At 44.3% G+C, this 20,324-nt stretch overlaps 1 protein-coding gene across 1 annotated transcript; it reads left to right on the top strand.

Annotated features, from left to right (window-relative positions):
• The first annotated feature begins 990 nt into the window (after positions 1-990).
• On the top strand, positions 991-18,339 carry nr4a3 (nuclear receptor subfamily 4, group A, member 3). Its single transcript, XM_034128084.1, is given in 9 exon segments — positions 991-1,158; positions 1,888-1,969; positions 4,743-4,771; positions 4,773-5,576; positions 9,831-9,960; positions 11,212-11,375; positions 11,487-11,686; positions 14,382-14,560; positions 16,405-18,339. Coding segments are annotated over 8 exon segments (1,833 nt in total). The 5' UTR covers positions 991-1,158; positions 1,888-1,905; the 3' UTR covers positions 16,668-18,339.
• The last annotated feature ends 1,985 nt before the right edge of the window (positions 18,340-20,324 follow it).

Below are 20,324 nucleotides of genomic sequence, written 5' to 3'. Positions count from 1 at the left end.
TATGTGTGTCCGGCAGAGAGAGAGCTTGTGTATTTAAGAGAGTGTGTGACAGAAAGGGGGCGCTATGGGCCTTGAAATCCGTCTGCCAAAGTGCGTCTCGCTGCAGTGAGGGAGTTGGAGGCGCACGGCGCACAGGACTCGGCTGGTTTGGTTTCAGGTCCGACTCTCCAACATTTCTTGGTTTCTCTCTGCCTCTGGATGAACCCTGAGCAGGCGAATACGGCAGTGATCAGAGGCAAGAAAAGCGATGGCTTCGAGGCACTGGCACAGACTGCTTTTATAAAAGTTCTCACTTTTGTAGGTCTGTATTTCTATAAGTAGTTTACTGTTGAAGCTGTCTTTCGAAACGCAACATTTAGATTATAATAATACTGGAGCACAGCTTAGAATGAAACTTGTCGCCCACGTAAGTGTAAGTCTTGAAATGAGCTAAAGGTCCTCAGTTGTGGTTCATATTATTTTCTTTGCAATATAGATTCAGTGTCATATTTAATGACAAATTGTTCTGTGTTTAATTTGAATGTGTAAGTATTGCGTTTGCTTTGTTTAAAATGGATTTACATCTATAATGCAATGATCTTCTTTTTCTGTGACTGGCATCTTGTTCTCGCACAGAAGTTTGCATCCCCTTTCATCTTTCTGTTGCGTTTCATCAGATTTTCTGACTTTAACTTTCAAACGTTATATTTCTTTTAATTTAGTGTGTAAACATTTTTTTGTTTCTTATTGTATTTAAATAGAAGGCTGACAACTTTTTTTCTGGGCTGTAATACTGTGTGAAGAGTAGACCAACCCACTTTAGAAGAAATTCGGTAAATGAAGTTTTGGAAAGCAGTGCCTATTTGAAAAAAAACAGTAAAACATCGATCAATGCATGTTTCTAAATCTTGAGTGTGTATTGCTGCTTTATTATTGGCGCTGAATGGAGAGGACTGTACCGTTTTTCCGCCTGCCGCCACACCACTGACTCAGACATCTCTCCTCCAAACACAGGTTCGGAAGAGCGCGCCCAGCCGAGGTTGGAGCCGCGGCGATCGGACACTTCTTGTGCGACGCCCGCCGAGTCCTCCCCGCTCCAGGAACCCTGTCCCGGCCGCAGCCACGCCACCCCTCACCCCCGGACACTCAGCACCATTCAGCGCGAAGCTTTTCCATCAGGTACAGACACATCACGTCCGTTTAGCCTTCCTTCATTCGTTCTTCTTTCTTTCTTTCTTTTTCTTCTTTCTTTCACGTCCTTATATATTTTCTGGTGTGGCTCAGGTTTGTTTTTCAGGACTTATTGTGGTGTGATAGGTAGGCTATGTTTGATTATCTTCTGTTTTAAGGAAAAATTGAAAAACGGCCCCCCAAAATATGCTCAATTTAAGGGTTAGGCTACATCAGAATTTGGCTGTTTTCTAGCGACATACTTACATTCATAAGCAAATCATAAAGTTGTATGAACATGCTGGTGATCTGATCTTTGTGCGCGAGAGTTTCAGCTCGTGTGTGTGTGGTTGTTTGGGTGGCTCGCCAGTGCGGACTGAATTGACATTTCAATAATCCTTCTAATGACTCAACAAGGTCTTCAAAAGCCTTTATGACTAATTCAGGCCAAATTATGTTTATATGTTTCACTTGTTATGTGTATATTATTTTACACTAAACCTGTCTAAATTAATATTATAACATAATTTAATGTATCTCCTGGATAAATTAAATAGATGATAAAACCTTCAAAAGGATAAACTAACAAATGGTCTCTGTGATGTAAGGGTGCATAAGTATAGAAATCACTTTACTCCTTGTGTGAGGCCACTGAATTCAAACTCAAAATTCACTGACAACAAACAACATCCTCTGTTTTTGTATTTATGTTTGCAACTTCATCTTTTCATTTGTTAGATCTATGGCATTCTGACAATGAACAAGCGCGCACAGTTATTGGAACAGCTGCAGTTTGTCCAGTTGAAATGCACACCTCGAGGTTAGAGACTGTTTCCCTTCGCCTCACTATGCTGCACCACCTTTGTCTGACTCTGCTTGGGTTGTCTGTCCTCTTGCTTACACTCATACACAAACACACACACAAACACACATCTGCTTGCATGCAAGTGTAATAAAAGCAAGCTGATGGTGGTTTTGGAGTATAGAAGATTTCAAGATTTTTCTGCAGGGGCATGAAAGTAAAGACACTCTGGATACAATTATATTTGTATTGTTGAGTGTGTGAGGGGATGCGTACTTGTGAGCATGGGTGTGGGTGTTACTGAGTGATGGCTAGGCACACCAAATGTAAAGCACCAAGTGGTTTTACAGGTTCTTCTTAGGATAAGGGTGCTTGTTATTGGCAGAAAGAGTGTATACAGGTTAGTGTTGACATCTTTAACATCATGAGAGATGAAAAAAAGTGTGTGTGTGTGCTGTGCGCGTGCCACTATGTGTGTATGAAAAGATCATCACATCAAAAGTGTCTTTCCTCAGCTGACACACAGAGTCAATAATCAGAGCCCAAAAGATAAGAGATACTATGTTTGTAGTCAGCTGTCAAGTAGATTATATTTGTTTTAAAACAATTCATAGCCTCTCTTTTTTGTGTTTTATATCTATTTTATTTAAAGGTATATGTCTGCATAAGGCTGCCAACAAAAAAAACACAGGTGCAAAAACACATACAGTATACTAATGCAGCATTGGGCAGTGGCTTTGACCTACTGACACAACACTGAGAGCCACAAAGTTCACCACTGTACTCTGCTCTGCTCACGATTGAGTTTGTTTTTCCTCTACTTACTTTGATGCCTAATCTGTTGCAAAAATACTTTAGGTATAACCCAGAAAGGCCCCATGAAGCCCTTAATGCTGCGTGTGTGGTTTTCCACGTGGGTATAGAAGAGTTGGTCACTAGAAGAAGAACAAAATAATGACGTCAAGCACATCACGCAAGCCTACAGTTTGACTCATATCCTCAATTTAAAAAAACTCATGCAGCATTATATTCCCAATATGACATATAACCAAATAAATGTGAGATCTTGAATTTATTTTAAAAATAAATTGCAGGATTATTATTTTTAACAGGGGACAGTGCTTTGTTGAACTGTCTCTTTTTGTTATACCACATAAGGACCAACAGAAACATTAAATAAATAAATAAAGTGATAGACGAGTGTCTCCCTTATTGTTTTTTTTTCTTTTTCTTTAATTACCGCTTTGAGTCATTCTTATGTCTTTCGACCCCCTACAGCCATACTGCCCCTCAGGTTGAATTTAATTGTGTTGAAGCAGCTTAAATTAATGTGTCACTCAGCTTCCGCCATGAGTGACAATCGTGTGCAGGCTGTTAGGCATAGATGACCGCAAACTAAAAGTTGTAGGCTATTTTAAAAACGTGTGCTTAAACGTATCGGTAAAAGTTATTAGGGGAGAAAGAGTGGATTTCTGCAGGACTTTAAAATTATTTTAAAGAAAGAACAGGAAATGGGCTGTAATTCCCTGACTGGGGCTTCGTGCCTCCGTTTGGATGCTGGTATTTGTGGGTGCTTTAACAACAGCAGTTCCCGATGTGTCCCGTATTTGACTAGACAAACATGACGCGCGGGGAACAGGGGCGATTACGACAGAGCGCGCGCATGCTGGGCGTCATTGGGAGCCGCGTGTTGACAGTTCCCTGCTCAGGAGCGACGAGCAAACACCACAAACCCAGCGCTGACACTCATGACCGATTAGCCCGCACACGCATGCACACACACGTGCACGCAAAAGCAATGTTTTACGTAAAGGGTTTGATAAAATGAGACCATATAGTGCACGCACAAACACACAGATTAAGAGGTGGTGGCCTGTTGCTGTGACAGAATTAAATCAAGGGGGAAAACTCAAGACATACCGACTGGCGTCTGTAGCAGTTAGAGGAAATATCTGTGTCTGCATTTGTCAGTGTGTGTACGTGTGTGTTTGTGTGTTTGTGCATTTGTGTGTGGGTTGTGCAGCCAGCATTCAGCACCACCATGGGGTTCCATTATTATTTAATGTTATCTCATCTGCTTTGCCATCTGACTAACCGTACACCCACCCACACACACGTGCACACACAGATTCCCAGCACACACACATGTACAAACACACCCTGGTCACAGATACTTTTCGGTGTGTAGAGTGGATTAAATCTCTGCTTTGAATGCTTTGCCTCAGGATTGTGCACTGATGAGCTGCAGCTTCTCTAACTGAACTGACTGTAGGAGAGTCTTCATTGCCTGGAGGTCGTGTGTGCGTGCTTCAAATGTCTACTTATTCAGTGAAGTACAAGAAGTGTTAAAGCAGGAAATGGTCTAAATGGCAATAAAAGAAAAATATTTCTTTAAAGATCCTATTAGGAAACTTTTATAAATGAGCAAAATCTCTGAGATCTAAAGAGCTGAAAAGAACTGCCTGTTTCATCAGATATATGCAGAATTTTTTTATCGTGCACTGTTAATTGTTACCCTGTACTACTTTTGTGAGCATGTGCCTCCACCCTTTAAATTCACTAAAGGGTTGTTCCTGTACTGTGCTTCTGTGGGCAATCTCCTTCTTATTGAAGTCCTGCTTTCAGTTGAAATCAGTTGTCAACTAATGTGTAATTTCCTCACTGAATGATTGTTGCCGTACAGCTGTACTCTACTAACACTATTAAAATGCTTTTTGACAGAAAACATTTTGGAATACATCTGGTGTTATGTGCCACGCAGCTCTAACCTACGTGTGCTCTGTCTCTCCAGCAGACATGCCCTGTGTGCAGGCTCAGTACGGGCCCGCCCCCCCCAGGCTCAGCCTACTCTGGCCAGTCCTTCAGTTACCAAGGCGACAGCTACAGCTCTGACCTCATGACCCCTGATTACACCAAGCTGGACCTTGGTGGTGGTGAGATCTCCGCTGCCGCCACCACGTCCCTCCCCAGCTTCAACGTCTTTGTGGAGGGGAGCTACGAGCCCAAGTCCTCCTGCCTCTACCAGATGCCGACACACCGGCTCATCAAGAAGGAGGAGGAGAGCTACCCGACGGCTCCGCCCATGGAGGCCATGTCCTCCTCCACCATGTACTTTAAACAGTCTCCCCCCTCCACCCCCACCACCCCGTCCCTGCCACCCCAGCCTGGCACCTCCTTCCTGTGGGACGACCACCCCCTGGCCCCTCCGTCGCACCCCCACTCTCTGGGCTCCCTGGAGACGGGCCCTCTCAAGTCGCCCCGCTTTCCGCACTTCTACCAGCACTCGCCGCCACACAGCGGAGGCAGCATCGGGGGTTACGATAATCTCGGTGGTGGACTAGTTCGCACCTCCTCCTCTTCCTCCTCCTCCTCATCCTCGGTCTCCCATCCTCACTGTCCACCCCTGGAGCAGCCCATGTACCAGCTGCACCGCGGGGCCGGGGGCAGCAGCCTCGCCTTTCGTTCCCTGGCTCTCGGGCACTGTGGCCCCCTACTAGGAGACAGCCTGCCATCGCCTCCTCAGCGGGGCCTCCAGGGAGAGGGCACCTGTGCGGTGTGTGGGGACAACGCGGCCTGCCAGCACTACGGCGTACGCACTTGTGAGGGCTGCAAGGGCTTCTTCAAGGTAAAAACCCTCAAAGCAAATAATTCATATCATTGTTACTCCAAACCCTGAAACTATTATAAAAGCCTAAAGCTTAAACAATGCCATATATGGAGTCATTCCATATTTCTTCCTTATGTTTCTTCCTTATATTCCTTAAGGTATTGTAAAGTACCCACTCCTCTTCCTGTCCTTTAATCCGATAAACAAACACAAGAGCAGATGCACATTCACATTCACAACAGACAGTCAACCTTAAAATATCATCAAGTAGCTGCATACTGACTGACGTTTTGACATGTTTCCTGCAACCATATAAATAATCTTAAGAGTCACCACAACACACCCACAGGGGTCGTCTCTCCACGCAACCAAGTAGGCAAATTGTGTGTATGCATGACTATGTGCTGTGTGATTGCTTGTGTTATGTGAGAACACAAAGTGTGGTAAGAGTGTAGTTAAAAAAAAATCCTCCTTGAAATCAAAGTTTCCTTTCCGAGTGTTTGCAGTTAATCAATGGCCATGAAACTGACCACATTTCTCTGACAATATAGAGGACGATATGAGTCAGTTTGAGATTTTGTCCGTCAAATAATTCAATCTAACACTTATCAACCCACTGTCTCACATCCCATGTTACAGCACATGTGGTCACACACAACTCATAGTTTAACGTGACCAAGTGACAGTTTTTAGTCGGACAGATTTTCTCGTACAAGTCATAAAAACACTAAAACAAACTTATCTGGCATGTGCTCATTGAAATAACAGTAAACTCAGCAACACCAAGTCATTTCTTTGCAGAGTTTTTGAATTATAGCATATTCCGACACACTTGTTAAGTATTTCTATTGGTTGCATGAGACAAGAGAGTGAAATTAAGTGACAGCAAGAAGGGGGTGCACACACAGAGGTAATTGAATAATGCCTCTGGTAGGTGGAAATGAATTATCCTTCTTTTCAATTAGTTTCACAATTTGTTTTTATTTAGTAATTAATGAAAGCAGCGTCTGGTGGCAGGCAGCAGGCCGCGGGCTGTCTGCTTGCTGCAGCGCTCAGCACACACAGCCTGTCAAACCTCGCTATGTTTCCTTTACACACACATGCAGATGCAACTGACCATGCACACACAACATATGCACATGACCACAGATTCATACAGTAGCATGTACATGTGTTTCCAGTCTGTTACTCCCTGAATCCAGTGCAAGAGCAGAGGCTGAAACATGCCTTACACACACCTGCTCTTTTCCTATTTATATTATCATGCATCATTACATCCATTATCCTGATGGCTTTATTGTCCCCTAAAAATATGTTCCTGATTATATTTAATTATCCCTGAATAGTTATCACACATTAAACTATAGCAGAGGCTTGCTGTAAATTGTTGTTATTTCATTAGTGCAATTTGATGGCACATATTCAATGTGAATTCATTTTAGCTCTTAAACAAAGAGTTTGTTTTTCCTGTTTTTATTATTTTTGGCAGAATAATGAAGTCCATTCACTGGTGTCCATTTATTTAGTGCACCCATTCAGAATTTGAATTTTTAAAGATAAATAAAAACTAGATCTCAGGTACAATACAAACATTAAGCTAAAAGCAAAAACACATTTTAAAAGGTGACCTGTTTTACCGCATGTTCTAACCGGTGATTTACATTAGCTTTGCTTTTATCAGACAAAATACATGGTTCAGCGCTATGTGTTATTTTCACTGCATGCATGCTATGTAAGTCATAAAAAGCTGGGATGTGGTACTGGCAGTCTGTGAAGGAAAACTGAAAATGAAAAAGGTAACATACATATTACTTATCAATTGAATCCCATAAAGAAAACCGTAAAATCAGCAGCTCAGAGCTACACATAATTCTTTCACTTACTGACAGACAGAGAGAGATTGCCTCTGATTAAGAAGCCGAGGAGAGGAGGGAAACGGGAGACAGAGGGAGGAGAGGGGGGAACAATGTCCCTAAAGGCTTTAATTTAAGCCAAAGCTATTTACACATGTTATATGTAAAGAATCTGCCTCTGCATGCCTCCAGCCTGCCCCCCACATCACCCACAGCATGTGAGCTTCTGTAAGCGTGCGCGTTTATGAATGTGCCTTCAGCACACACAACTCATTCTGTAACTCTGAAAGTCAATGTTTAACTGAGCAATATTTCACTTGAATTAAGTCCTTTTCCCACACAAACATAATAGCACCCTAACATTTATTTTTCTGATATGGCAATATTTAATTAAAAAAAAGAAGTTGTAATAGTGAAAAACCGCCATGGTAAAACAAGACAGATGAAGTGCACTAGAACAAAGTAAACTCCTCACCACTCATACACACAAAAGAGTGCCTATTTCTCTACACAATGTACAGAGCAGAAGACGGATCTACAGATTTGCTAACCATATTGAGATAATTTGATCTGACTATCAGAGACTAGTTAGTTACAGAGCATTAGCTCTGATATGTAGTGTCTATGCTGAGACGCCAGTCCTGCCCCATGCTGCCTATTAGAAAGCAAAGTCACAAGAGCCCCACACACACACACACACACACGCACGCACGCACGCACGCACACACACACACACACACACACATGCACACACACACAGCAGTGGAGAGAGACAGGAGACAGACCAACTCATGAGAGCTTAATTTATCAGAACCTTAATTGATCATTTCAATCTCAGGCTTTTTTTGGAACCAGCTATCACAGGCCCTGAGGTCACTGATGGGAACACTTCCTCTTATACAAACATCTGGGTCAACCCAGCTGTCACCTGAACATATGCTGCACGAAAACACATGTTTTATGTCAAAAGAGGAGTTTAAAGAAAAAGAGTGAAGGCTACCCTTATAATACAAACCTAAGAGTAAAAATACTTTTAAACTGAAAGCTTGTCCTTGGTGCTGAGTTTATAGAGGTGTAAATGTTGGCATGAGGTTTTGTGCGTCATCCAGCTTCTCATGCAGCTTTATGTTTAGTTCGGACTCTCACTAAACGGATGCTATTTTCCCTCAAACACATTAATGACCATAACTAACTTATCCCCGCGTGCACGGGTCACTGACCATTGAAAGGATGAGAGCGAGCCACGGTGCCATGGCAACGGCTCTCATCCAGCGCGGGCGCCCATTACGCGCCAGTTCCGCACTCGCGCCGGAGCATATGGAATAATTGGTGTGTTATTGGTCTCCCGGGGGCACGGGCATGTGTGGCGCGAGGGGTTCCTAATTTGATGTATTTGTTTTGATGTGTTTTAGAGGCGTTAAAGAACAGGACAGACTGCGACACTTTCCGCGCGTTTCGTTTGTTTAATTTACAGTTTGTTCTGGTGCTGTCTCGCCTGAGTGGACTAGGCTAGTTCAAGCATGACTGAGAGTATACATGTAAACACGACCAATGACAGTAATTATAGTCTAATTGTAAGTTTAATGTTATCCTTTCATTGTAGAGCAGTTGCACCTAAGGCGAAGGCTTGCCCAAGAGTTTTAATCCAAAGACGTCTTTACAGATTGGCAACATGCCACAGGAGGCCTCACCGGATGCCAAAGTTACACAATATGCTTATATTATGGTCGAAATGCTTCTTTAAAATGGGCTGTTGCAATGTATACGTCTAATTCTGCTCAGGGAAGATTTCATTGAGTCATATAGCTCGGATTGAGAGCAGTTGTTTTTGACCAGCAATCAGAAACGCACGGGATTGGCCGATTGGTGTGCGCTTGCACGAGAGCAGGCGTGCTTTCATTGGGCCACCATCTCTATTTTGTCTTTCATCCGGACCCCACGTGGCCCGTTTCTGATTTCATTTTAATAAGGTCAGTAATAATCGCTCGAGCCAGCCGAGGAGAAAACAGCCCCCACGGGGCCCATTGAGAGCGGCGCGATGCGCGAGGCCCCGGAGGTGCCACGAGCTGACCCGCAAGCTTCACAAACAATCTGATCACGCAGCTCTTACGGCCACTGTCCCCCTGTCTCGCGGGACCCGCCTCGGCACGCTAAGCACTCAGTCCCTATTGTCAGCTCCGGCGCTAATAAAATTGTCCCTCCTGCAGGCGAGGCTTGTTGGAAAATTAATTTTATCTAATTATACTGATGTCAACGCCGCCTTTCAGCGCGTAATTAAAATCTGACCTGCAAGCTTCTGCTTTCATTCTTTGATGGGTAAGGGGGAAACAAACTGAAATTGAATTAAACAAATCAAATATTAGGTGGCTGATTGTGTTTGGAGGCTGATTATCGGAATGCCTGTTTCTTCTCTCCACAGCGCACCGTGCAGAAAAACGCCAAGTATGTGTGTCTGGCCAGTAAGAACTGTCCTGTGGACAAGAGGAGACGCAACCGCTGCCAGTACTGCCGCTTTCAGAAGTGTCTGAGTGTGGGCATGGTCAAGGAAGGTGAGAAAAACACTTGATACACACTTTTTAAACAGATTACACACACACCAGGATACACAAACCTGACCTTCAGTCCATGATGATGAAGTTTGTCTCTGCAATCAGGGTTTTAACAGGCCGGTAATTATCTGGCCTGTTGCAGCATCACACACATCCATGAAGCAGTAACTTCTCTCTGAGGTACAAAGGAAAATATACATTAACCAATTAGAACCTGTCACCCTTTGAACTCGGTATCCAGAGGATTTTAAAGCTTTGAAAGAGACACAAAGGTGAACATCCTTTGGAAACATCCTCAAACGTTCTCTTGATTTGTGTCATCACATCTGACATATAGCCGATGGTCTTTTGCTGCATAGCAGAGATGATTTGCTGATCTGTAGTGTGGCACTTGTATTGCCCCCATTTCCCTGAGGTTTCTGACCTGTTTCACACACACAGACTCACACTCAGGGCCAGCGCTTGGCATAGGCACTATAGGCGAATGATAAGGGCGCATCAAGACATGGGGAGCGCCGAAAATTGGGGAGATTTAAAATGGGCAAATTTAAAATGAAAACATTTTTTTAATTTAATTTTCATAACAAAACAATTTCCCGATTTTGGATCAACAAAGTACATCTTATTATCTTATACTAACAGAACTACGCCTATATTGCGTACAGCGCCCATAAACTATGGCGCACCCCTCCCCCCCCCCAAATCAGGTTAGTTGAACTGCCCCAGCCCCAGTAAAAACCAGAGGTTTATGTGAAATAGTTCTTTTTTTGAAATAATGGTTTTAGTGTGCAATTATAGGTTTTAATTTTGTATTTTTGTTCATTTAAAATTAATCAAACTTCCAAAAAACATATACAGCTTCTGTGTGTTTTTATTAGCATTGGAATTTACTGTGATGCAAGCTGCCGGTGGGGGGGGGGGGGCAGCTAAAATCTTGCCTAGGGCAGCAAATTGGTCAGGGCCGGCCCTGCTCACACTCTCATAAATACACACACACTTTTCTATCCTGTTAACTGCATACAGCCGGTAGAACAGCTCCACTGCCATCTGCTGGCGCGTGGCCTCCTGTGTAGGGATTGGGGGAAGGTTAGAGAGCTCCTGTGGAAAAAAGCCTCAGTCATACTTATCCTACTATAAAATGCTGATAACAAGCCAATCAGGTAGAGAAGAGATGTTCTTTGTGCACGCTGCATAGACACGAACAACCCATTCATATTTGCATTTGGTCTGCTTTCTTTCTCTGCTTCACAGTGGTACGCACGGATAGCTTAAAGGGGCGCCGAGGCCGTCTGCCTTCCAAACCAAAGAGCCCCCTGCAGACAGAAGGGTCTCCTCCTTCCCCACCCCTTAGTTTGCTCTCCGCTCTGCTCAGGGCGTATTCCCACTGCACACCCCGTGACCTCGACTACAGCCAGGTACACCCAATACCCCTTCTTTAGATCTAAGTCGGAGTAGTGCATGCATTCAATAAGAAAATATGGCCTTTGTATGAGTTTATTCAGTAGCTTATCTCTGTGTCTCCACAGTTCAGTGCTTCGGACCCTCCCTCCTCCTCCTCTGATGCTGAGCACATCCAGCTCTTCTACAGACTGCTCACCATCTCGATGGAGACCACGCGATGCTGGGCTGATCGGCTGCCTGGGTTCTCCGAGCTTCAGCGCGACGATCAGAACTTGCTCATAGACTCTGCCTTCCTGGAGCTGTTTGTCCTACGAATGGCTCACAGGTAAGAAAGAGGAGATGCAGATGGATGACACATTTAGCATTTAATTTCACTTAACTTAACAAGTCTCCATCCATACGTGCACATCTAAAAAGTCCTTCACAAGATAAAAAAAATGCACAACTTAATCAGAAACTGAATTTCCTTAGCAACAACAGGCAGATAATATCCTTTATGTGTGGAACTTTGTTGGCAAAGCTTTGTGCTGCTGTGTCGGTGTATCTCCAAAGTAGGAGGAGTGTAGCTGAGTAATCGCCATATGATCCAAATTATGAATGGAGTCTGCATCTATGACAGCAGCTACACCCACAGAGTTCCGCTCCGCTCGTCTGATATCTGACGCACAGAGAGCTCTGTGTGTGCTCCGCGGGCTAAAACTGTGCTAACATTGTGAACTGTGAATTAACAGGATCAATTCCATCTAAAAGCCAGTCAGCTGAGAAACTGAAAAGGGCTGTTATGAAGGGAAATACATATTCAATTCAGCTGACTGGATTTAAAAAGAATAGTGGAAAAAGGAATCGACTTGATTTACTTCATGTGTCTGGTGGTTTGTGTGTGTGAGAGAGAGAGACCACGTGTGTATCGCTCGTGGTTACCTGTGGTGCCATTATGACTGCCCTTGCCCATCTTTGCCTCAGAATTGCCCCGGGTTACCGCTCTGCTCTTGTAAGGCATGCGGCTGGTTAAATTTATGGCGAGGACGGGGGTTGGGCTACAAGTTCATCCCTTTGTCTGCGCTGTCGTCTAGGGCAGAAAACCAACACAGTCACACACAAGAACACTTACTCACACACACTCACGCACACTGATGATGTAGAATCCCAAGTTTCTCTCCTCCTCCCAGTGTAGGTCCAGGTGCAGGGTGGGTAGAGGATGGGTGGTGGCATCACAGTCCCAGCAGGAGGGGGATCAGGCTGGGACTCTGACTCACGCTCAACGGTGGACTCATATGGGCCCAATATCAAACACACACATGCTCACACACACTGCTCATCTTCCTATCAGCCAAACTCCCACGGCGCAGAGGGAAAACGCACACAAACACAGCACTGTTCTACTCTGTCCATTTTTCTGTGAGAGCTAAGGATGCTGTCCATGCTCGCATCTTACTGTTGACGCAGCCCTGCGCTGACCCTGTCTTGAACTCAGATGCCTTGCAGACCCCGGCGCAAGCGTATGTCTGTATGCTTGAGTGTGTGTGTGTGTCTGTGTGTGTGTACTCAGTGTGTGTAGAGTAAATTTGCTCCGCTCTTCTGAGCCGGCATTGCTGGAAGCACCCCGTTACCAAACAGTTTCTGTGGTTATTGGTTGATTACCGTGGTGACAGTGTAGTCAGGAGTGAGAGGAATGTGTGGCAGACGTCCAGCTGTGTGTGTGGGCATGTGTGAGTGTGCGTGTGTGTGTTTTGCGCATCTGTTTGGCTGCTTGTCTGCCAGCCTGTCTGATAGTTTTGCTCATGTGCTACTATAGACAAGGGTCAAATTGTATTTTAGCTCATTGTACCAATAGGTCACTGCAGACCTTATCAGCTACGAAGATAAGAGGGATTTGGGTTCATATTGTAAAGTTGAATATACTTTTGATGCAGTTTTTCTGTTTTACAAGGCAAATTCCAGCCATTTATTTGTAGTAGAAGTTAAATATATCCAACTTGACACTTCTATCGGTCAATTCAACATTTTGAATAAGTAGCTTCACACACAAACACAACACACATTTTTTTTTAAAGAAATTCAAAACATTGAGTTGTTTCAAGCTACATTTGACGGGAAATGTAATGAATAAAAAAAGGGAAATATAGGTGCACTAAGTAATCTATACATCTTATCTAAATCCCCCTTTTCCCTCTGGCTAGTTCTGATGTTTTTGGATAAAAGTGGAAAGGTATTTTTGACTCTGCATGATCTACAGAGCTGATGATGTGCGAGAGCATCTGTGTTCGTGTGTAATGCTCAGAGTGGGTGGAGCACCTCTTCTAAACTGCAGTATGGCTCGTTAGACGTAAATGGTATTTCGCCTCATAACTGCTAAACCAATGTTTGTGCAGGGTGTAATTTAAGGCTTCCTCTATATCCCCCCTTCCCCCCTGTCTTGCTTTCTTATCAGTATCAGCTGTTTCTCAATCAAACACTTTGAGGTCAACACTTTTTCTCTCTCTCTGATGAAAGCCAGGTTCTTTTAGGCACTACTAAAGACTAGTCATAGCTCTCTTTCATTTACTTGTTTTCTTTCCCTCTCTGCTCGATGGTAAAGGAGAGGGATGTTATGTGTCATGAGTAACTGTTGGCTAAATAAATCTGAGAAGCTTTTCATTTCCTCATTAAGGCTTTGTGTTTCCACTGCACACCGCAGCCTGGGCACATTAAAAGCCTTAAGAGTTTACCTATCTGTAAATACACACACACACTGATCAGCCCGCTGCCCTAACCCCTCACCCGACCTGCCGGAAGGAAACACAGGAATGTTTTAAAATGCTATAATTTGGAAAACACAACCTTAATCAGCTGCATGCCTGTGTTTGATGCGTGTCCCTTTTCTGTGTGAGCATGCATACTGCCAGGTTCTCTCGTTGTTTTTATTGTAATTGTTTCCTTGTCCGAGTATCACAAGCTATATTTACAATACTCTAAGGAAAATGCAGCATTTTATTGGAATAGTATTCTAACTGATGTATCCTTTTCTCTCTGTGTCTCAGGTCGATGCTGTCAGAGGATAAACTCATCTTCTGTAACGGCTTGGCGCTGCACAGGTTCCAGTGCCTTCGTGGGTTCGGAGAGTGGCTGGACTCCATCCGGGATTTCGCCACCCACCTCCAGAGCCTAAACCTGGACGCCTCTGCCTTCGCCTGCCTGGCCGCCCTCGTACTGCTCACAGGTAAAAACAAAATCTTAAAATTCCCAGAAAAAACTAATATATGATCGTGAGGAAAACTGCATCCTGTTTTCAAAGTTGGATGCCTCACTCCACCATACACAAACAACATCTGTCAATCACACAAGCTACCCATGCGTGAATACAGATACAAATCCGCAAACACTTTCTTTCCTTTGTCCAGAGCTTTGCCCTCTGGGTGATTCATTGTGACAGTGATCAGGTGGATTCATCCACTGCCGTCACACATACGCTCAAAGACACACACGTGCATGCTTGTTCCTACACATCTCCGCCTGAAACAAGAACCCGATACCCGGGAGCACCTGCTGCACCTGCCCCACACCTGGCCCTCTAATCAGTGTGCATGTGTGAAAAATGGAGAGGGAGTCTGCTTTCTATTTGACGTTGGAGCCGCAACAGAGAAGGCAATCATTTAGTGGTCAGGAAAGCAGATTAGAAATGCAACAGAAATGTAGGTGACGGCGGATGCCTTTTGCAACTAGGTTCCCATTTCATCTCAAGAGTCAGAGACTGTACATAAGTGTGTAAAACACCCCTCCCCCTACCCTTCCTTACCTCACCCTGCCCCCGCCGCCACCTCCTCCTCTTCCTCCACCTTCTCCTCCTCTGTCTAAGCCCTCTAACCCCATCCTCTCTCTCTGGGGGAGCACTTAACTCTGTGCCTGATCGACCAGCCCACTGTGGAGCACAGCTCTGGAATTGCGTCTGCGCTGTTCTCAGTGGCGCTCTGCCACCTCGGCAAAGCACACAGCGCACTGCCACCACAGAGCTGCCAGAGCCACCAGGCCATCGACCGCTTCAGAGTGGCCTGTGCAGAAAGGCAGCCATCGATCCCTCCCCGGGAGCTCGCGCACATAGAGAAAGAAGGGATAGGCAGAGCAAAGAGAGGGAAGCGAGAGTGTGTGAGAGGTCTAAAAAGCCGCCGTGAAAGGAGGGCTGGAGTGACTCCACGGCAGCAAACACAGAACAAACAAAAGGGTCACATAAACAAACAATAAATAAGCTTCAGATAATGGATACCTCAAAGTGAGACTGGTCTTAGGGAAAGACTCACTGAAGAATGGATTGTGTGTGTGTGTGTGTGTGTGTGTGTGTGTGTGTGTGTGTGTGTGTGTGTGTGTGTGTGTGTGTGTGTGTGTGTGTGTGTGTGTGTGTGTGTGTGTGTGTGTGTGTGTGTGTGTGTGTGTGTGTGTGTGTGTGTGTGTGTGTGTGTGTGTGTGTGTGTGTGTGTGTGTGTGTGTGTGTGTGTGTGTGTGTGTGTGTGTGTGTGTGTGTGTGTGTGTGTGTCTGCGTGTGCGGTTGGACACCCTGTTCTCTGCAGAATGAGTTAGTGTCACATTAAGCCTTGTACGGGTGCCACAGGAGTTGCTATGGGCAGCAGTGAGTGTGTGTGCGTGTGTGTTTCTAATTTCATTTGGCTGCTCACAGAGCCGAATAATCAGCTAATTGTTGAGCACTTTTGTATCTGTCAATGTCTTAAATTGCAAGGACAATGTGTGTGTCTGTGTGTGTGCAAATGCCTTTTATATATATGGCGTGTGTTTTGTCTGAACGTTAGTGTGTGTGTGTGTTCACAGTGTAAAGGGGTCTTATTAGGTTAGACTGTGTATTGATCTGTAGTGAGTGAGACAAGTTAAGGCCTGTTAAGAACATTAGCCATACAAGCTAATGAGGTGCAATTCAATATAAAGGATGTAGCTAATGCTCTGTCAGCTGAATGAGCTCTGACGCATGTGTGTGTGTATTTGTCTTTTCTCCGAGGATGTTATTTTTCCTGTTTAATGTATTATTTTCCTAACGTCTCACTTTCTTCCTATCCACAGAGCAAGTTCCAGGTCTGAAGGACTCAAAGCGGGTGGAGGAGCTGCAGAATAGAGTGATGTGTTGTCTCCGAGACCACTTGGGCTGCGGGCCTTCTTCCTCCTCGTCCAAGGCTGTCCCCCCCCTGAGTCGTATTCTCAGTTTAAGGGCAGAGCTCCGTTCCCAGAGGACCCAGGGCCTTCAACGAATCTTCTACCTGAAGCTAGAAGACCTGGTACAGCCCCCTCCGTTGATTGACAGGTTCCTGGACACTCTGCCCTACTGACGGCGCGGGTCGACCATACGGAGAGAAAACACACGTCACGCCCTGTTCAAGCCTCCCCCCCCCAGGAGCACGCACACGTCCAGAGAGAGACTCGCTCACCTCTGACTGATGCAGAGCAGAGAGCCAAAAAAATGCTTTTCACACAACAAGAAAAAACAATCAAGAACGCCTTTCACTCGAACGGACAACCAACTAAACGCTTTTCACCAGTATGAAAGACAATTACTCGAACGCTTTACTAGTTTTTCTTTGATCCTCCTGCTTTTCTCATGTGGGGGAGGATGACAAGGCTGAGATGGACGACAGAAAAATGACTTTTTACTGTCCTCTGTCTGTCTGGGTGGTAACTCATCCAGATAAAAAGAAAGAAGGTTAAGGGTTTATATGTGTTTTGGCCTGACTCATCTAGTATGAGAACTTCTTTTTTAAGTAAAGAAGGAAGGGGTGATGTCGCTGTGTTTGAATGTTTTCAAAGCTTAAGATGTCCCAGTGAAACACAAGTTGCTGTGTATTCTAGTTCCTTTCTGCGGAAAGAAGGAGTTGGGAATTTTCGTAAGAAAATGTACTGAAATGTCAGAGGTCAGCGTAGAGACGCGGAAACATCATAAAGCAGATATTTCATAAACACATGGAAGAGGCGGTTGAGTTGGGCTCTTGATTCCAAGTGCAATTTCTTAAGTGCTATCTCACCCTAAAAGGACGACGAGGAGGAGAGGTTTAATTTCAAACTCTAAATTATTTTAATGCAAATACTTGTCCTGTACTGCCAGTAGTTAAAATAAATAAAGACAGCCTCCGCCTGGCTTTAGCAGCAGAGGAGATACTGTGCACTAACGATTGATGACTGAGTCACCCAGACTTGAACTAGTATGTTTTTATTTTGTATTAACTCATTTTGGATTCATAGGTCGAGTAGGAGTATGGAGCAATGAACATTGACAGAAATTGGCTTTTAAAGCACTTACACCCTGAGAAGGGCTAGAAGCACAGACACACACCCTACCTGCTCCCCTGGAGGGAGAGTCGGGGGGAGGAGGGTGCTCGACAGATAGCTGTATGTCCGGGGGTGAAACATTCCGCAGTCATGCTCTTTTTTCTATTTGTTTCTATTGTGGAGGCCGTGTGAGATTGTGGAGGACATGGTGGCATACTGTCTTTGTGCGTACGCTTAGAGAAGCCAGGATCATATGCATGGTGTGTTATAAGCTGTCAAGAGCTGTCATAGCCTCGGCTCAACCTGTGTTTGTCAGACTGCAGCTCTATGGGGATTTCCCTGGGCCTCCTCCACCCACTCGCACTCACGGCAGCAGTTTGAAATATGAAAAAAGCAAATTATATAGATATAAATATAAATATATATAAATATATATATACAAAACTAATATTTTGGAGTGTTTTTAGCTTTTTCAAATATTGTGGTACGAGTTGTGCATTGTTTTTTGAAGAAGAGAAACAAAAAAACAAAAAAAGTTGCTGTTTTTTTCAATGTCCCTCTTTGGTTTGAGTTTCCTGTTCGATATTTTTTTTTTCTTTCTCTTTGGTTCACTGGATTTTCTGTTCAGCACTTTGAAATCATAAACTAGTTCTGATTATTCTGCTCGACTGTGTCATGTGTTTTGATTGTTGTTGGTTTTTTAATTAAACGACTTTCACACAAAATGCAAAGAAATTACATTGTCTCAAGACTTTTTTAAAGTAATACAATTTGAGTAGATTTTATTCACAACACGTGTGAATGGCTGGTCAGACACAAAAGCCTCTTAACAGGTAAAAGGCCTCACAACTCTCCCAAGGGACCCTTTGGGCTCTCTCAGAGACTAGAGGGGGATTAGGAGGGTGAGTAGGGGGAGGAAGAGGGAAGCGAGGACAGCTTCATGTTAGCATGAGGTCCAGATCAGCCTCCAGCCTCGTTAAACACCATCGATCGCCACGGTGACATTTCACAGCACATGCCGTCTATACTGTCACTGCCATCACTCACTCGTCCTCCTGCGCAACAGCGTGAGCACTAACACACACACACACACACACACACACACACACACACACACACCACACACACACACACACATACATACACACACACATACACACACACACACACACACACACACAAACACACACACACGAATAAGCTCTCACTCCAACACACAGGTGATGGATAGTTACTTGTAGTGAAAGTGTGAACAGCTCTCTGTGTGTGTGTGTGTGTTCTGGGGGGGTAACATGGTGTTGGAGTGCACAGTGTTAAACGGTCTCCACATAAATGTATGATGGGAATACAAAAAAAATACATATGTGTCCTTTATAATAAAACAGAGATGTTAGGAACCAGACAAAACAAGCGCCTTTGGTGATAAATAATAACCAGAAAGTGCACTTAAACATTGTTTCTGTGTGTGCAGGAAAAGACCATTTACATCACTTTGCAGTGGAGTGTTTATGCCTGCATTTGTGTACTGTGTGTTTATCTTATTTCTACGACAGTGACATCTCTGAGTGACAAGTAAAATAACCCCACCACGAGGCCAATTGGTCTGCTCGAAGCTTGAAACACACACACTCAAACTTAAATGTGCGCACACACATACACAGTGAGCTGTCAGTCTCCCGGCCAATCGATCAGTGTTGACAGATAGCAAATACCCCCAGTCTTAATTAGAGGTCCCATTAGAACATACACACACACATATATATGCACCAGCACACACACACATTCAAAGTGTATTCTAATCCATTTAGAAATGTAAAATGACCTCTTTAAGACTGATGATATCCAAATGTTTACATGTGAATAGAAACCTGCGGGTTTACAGAAACATTAGGGTTTTTATCACAGAACGAGAAGGTAATTTGACAGTTTTAAAATCCAGGTGTAAATGATATTCATTATTGCTGAATTCCATTTAGCTGCTTCAGTTCAAGGGTCCTGTTTTTTTTTCATGCTGTCTAACTGGGACACTTGAATAGAATGATGCTATTAATGTTAATGATTTTAGTAACACCTGTGCCTTTCCAACCATGCTGAGTCAAGACGTCTGCTGTGAAAAAGGGCTGTATCCACTGAGAAATCAGGATGTGTTGATCACACCTGCTCTAAAGAACAGTAAGATGCAGGAAGTAAGAAGTGAACGGGGCTTCCTGCTGCCTTCCACTCCTGCTGACTTACTTCCTGGATTAGACTGAAATGAAGGGCACCTGAGTCCACGCACCCACACACACACACACACACACACACACACACACACACACGAACCACACTTTGAACCTTGAACCTTGACATTTCTGATGATTTGCTATTTAGATTTGTACTGTCTGACTGTTCTTCCCCCTCAGTCTGCAACACTGGGAGTCCCCTGGAAGTGGACAGACAGACAGACACACACAAAGACACACACAGACACACACACACACACACACACACACACACACACACACACACACACACACACACACACACACACACACAAGACACACACAGAACATGTGTACATCACTAGGGGAAATCCTCTTTAGCTGGGGACTGTTTGTTTCACTGCGGCCCCTCGTGTGGAGCATCCGCTGAAGGAAGAGTGTGTGGGGTGTTGGCCTAAATGTCAAAGGTAAAAGGTGTCGAAGAAGAGGAGTTGAAGCATGCAATATACCCACTCACACAGG

Source organism: Trematomus bernacchii, unplaced genomic scaffold (assembly GCF_902827165.1).
Source record: "Trematomus bernacchii unplaced genomic scaffold, fTreBer1.1, whole genome shotgun sequence".
Taxonomy (NCBI): domain Eukaryota; kingdom Metazoa; phylum Chordata; class Actinopteri; order Perciformes; family Nototheniidae; genus Trematomus; species Trematomus bernacchii.
The sequence above is the reverse complement of the archived record's forward strand: the minus strand, read 5'-3'. Positions and strand labels throughout refer to the sequence as shown.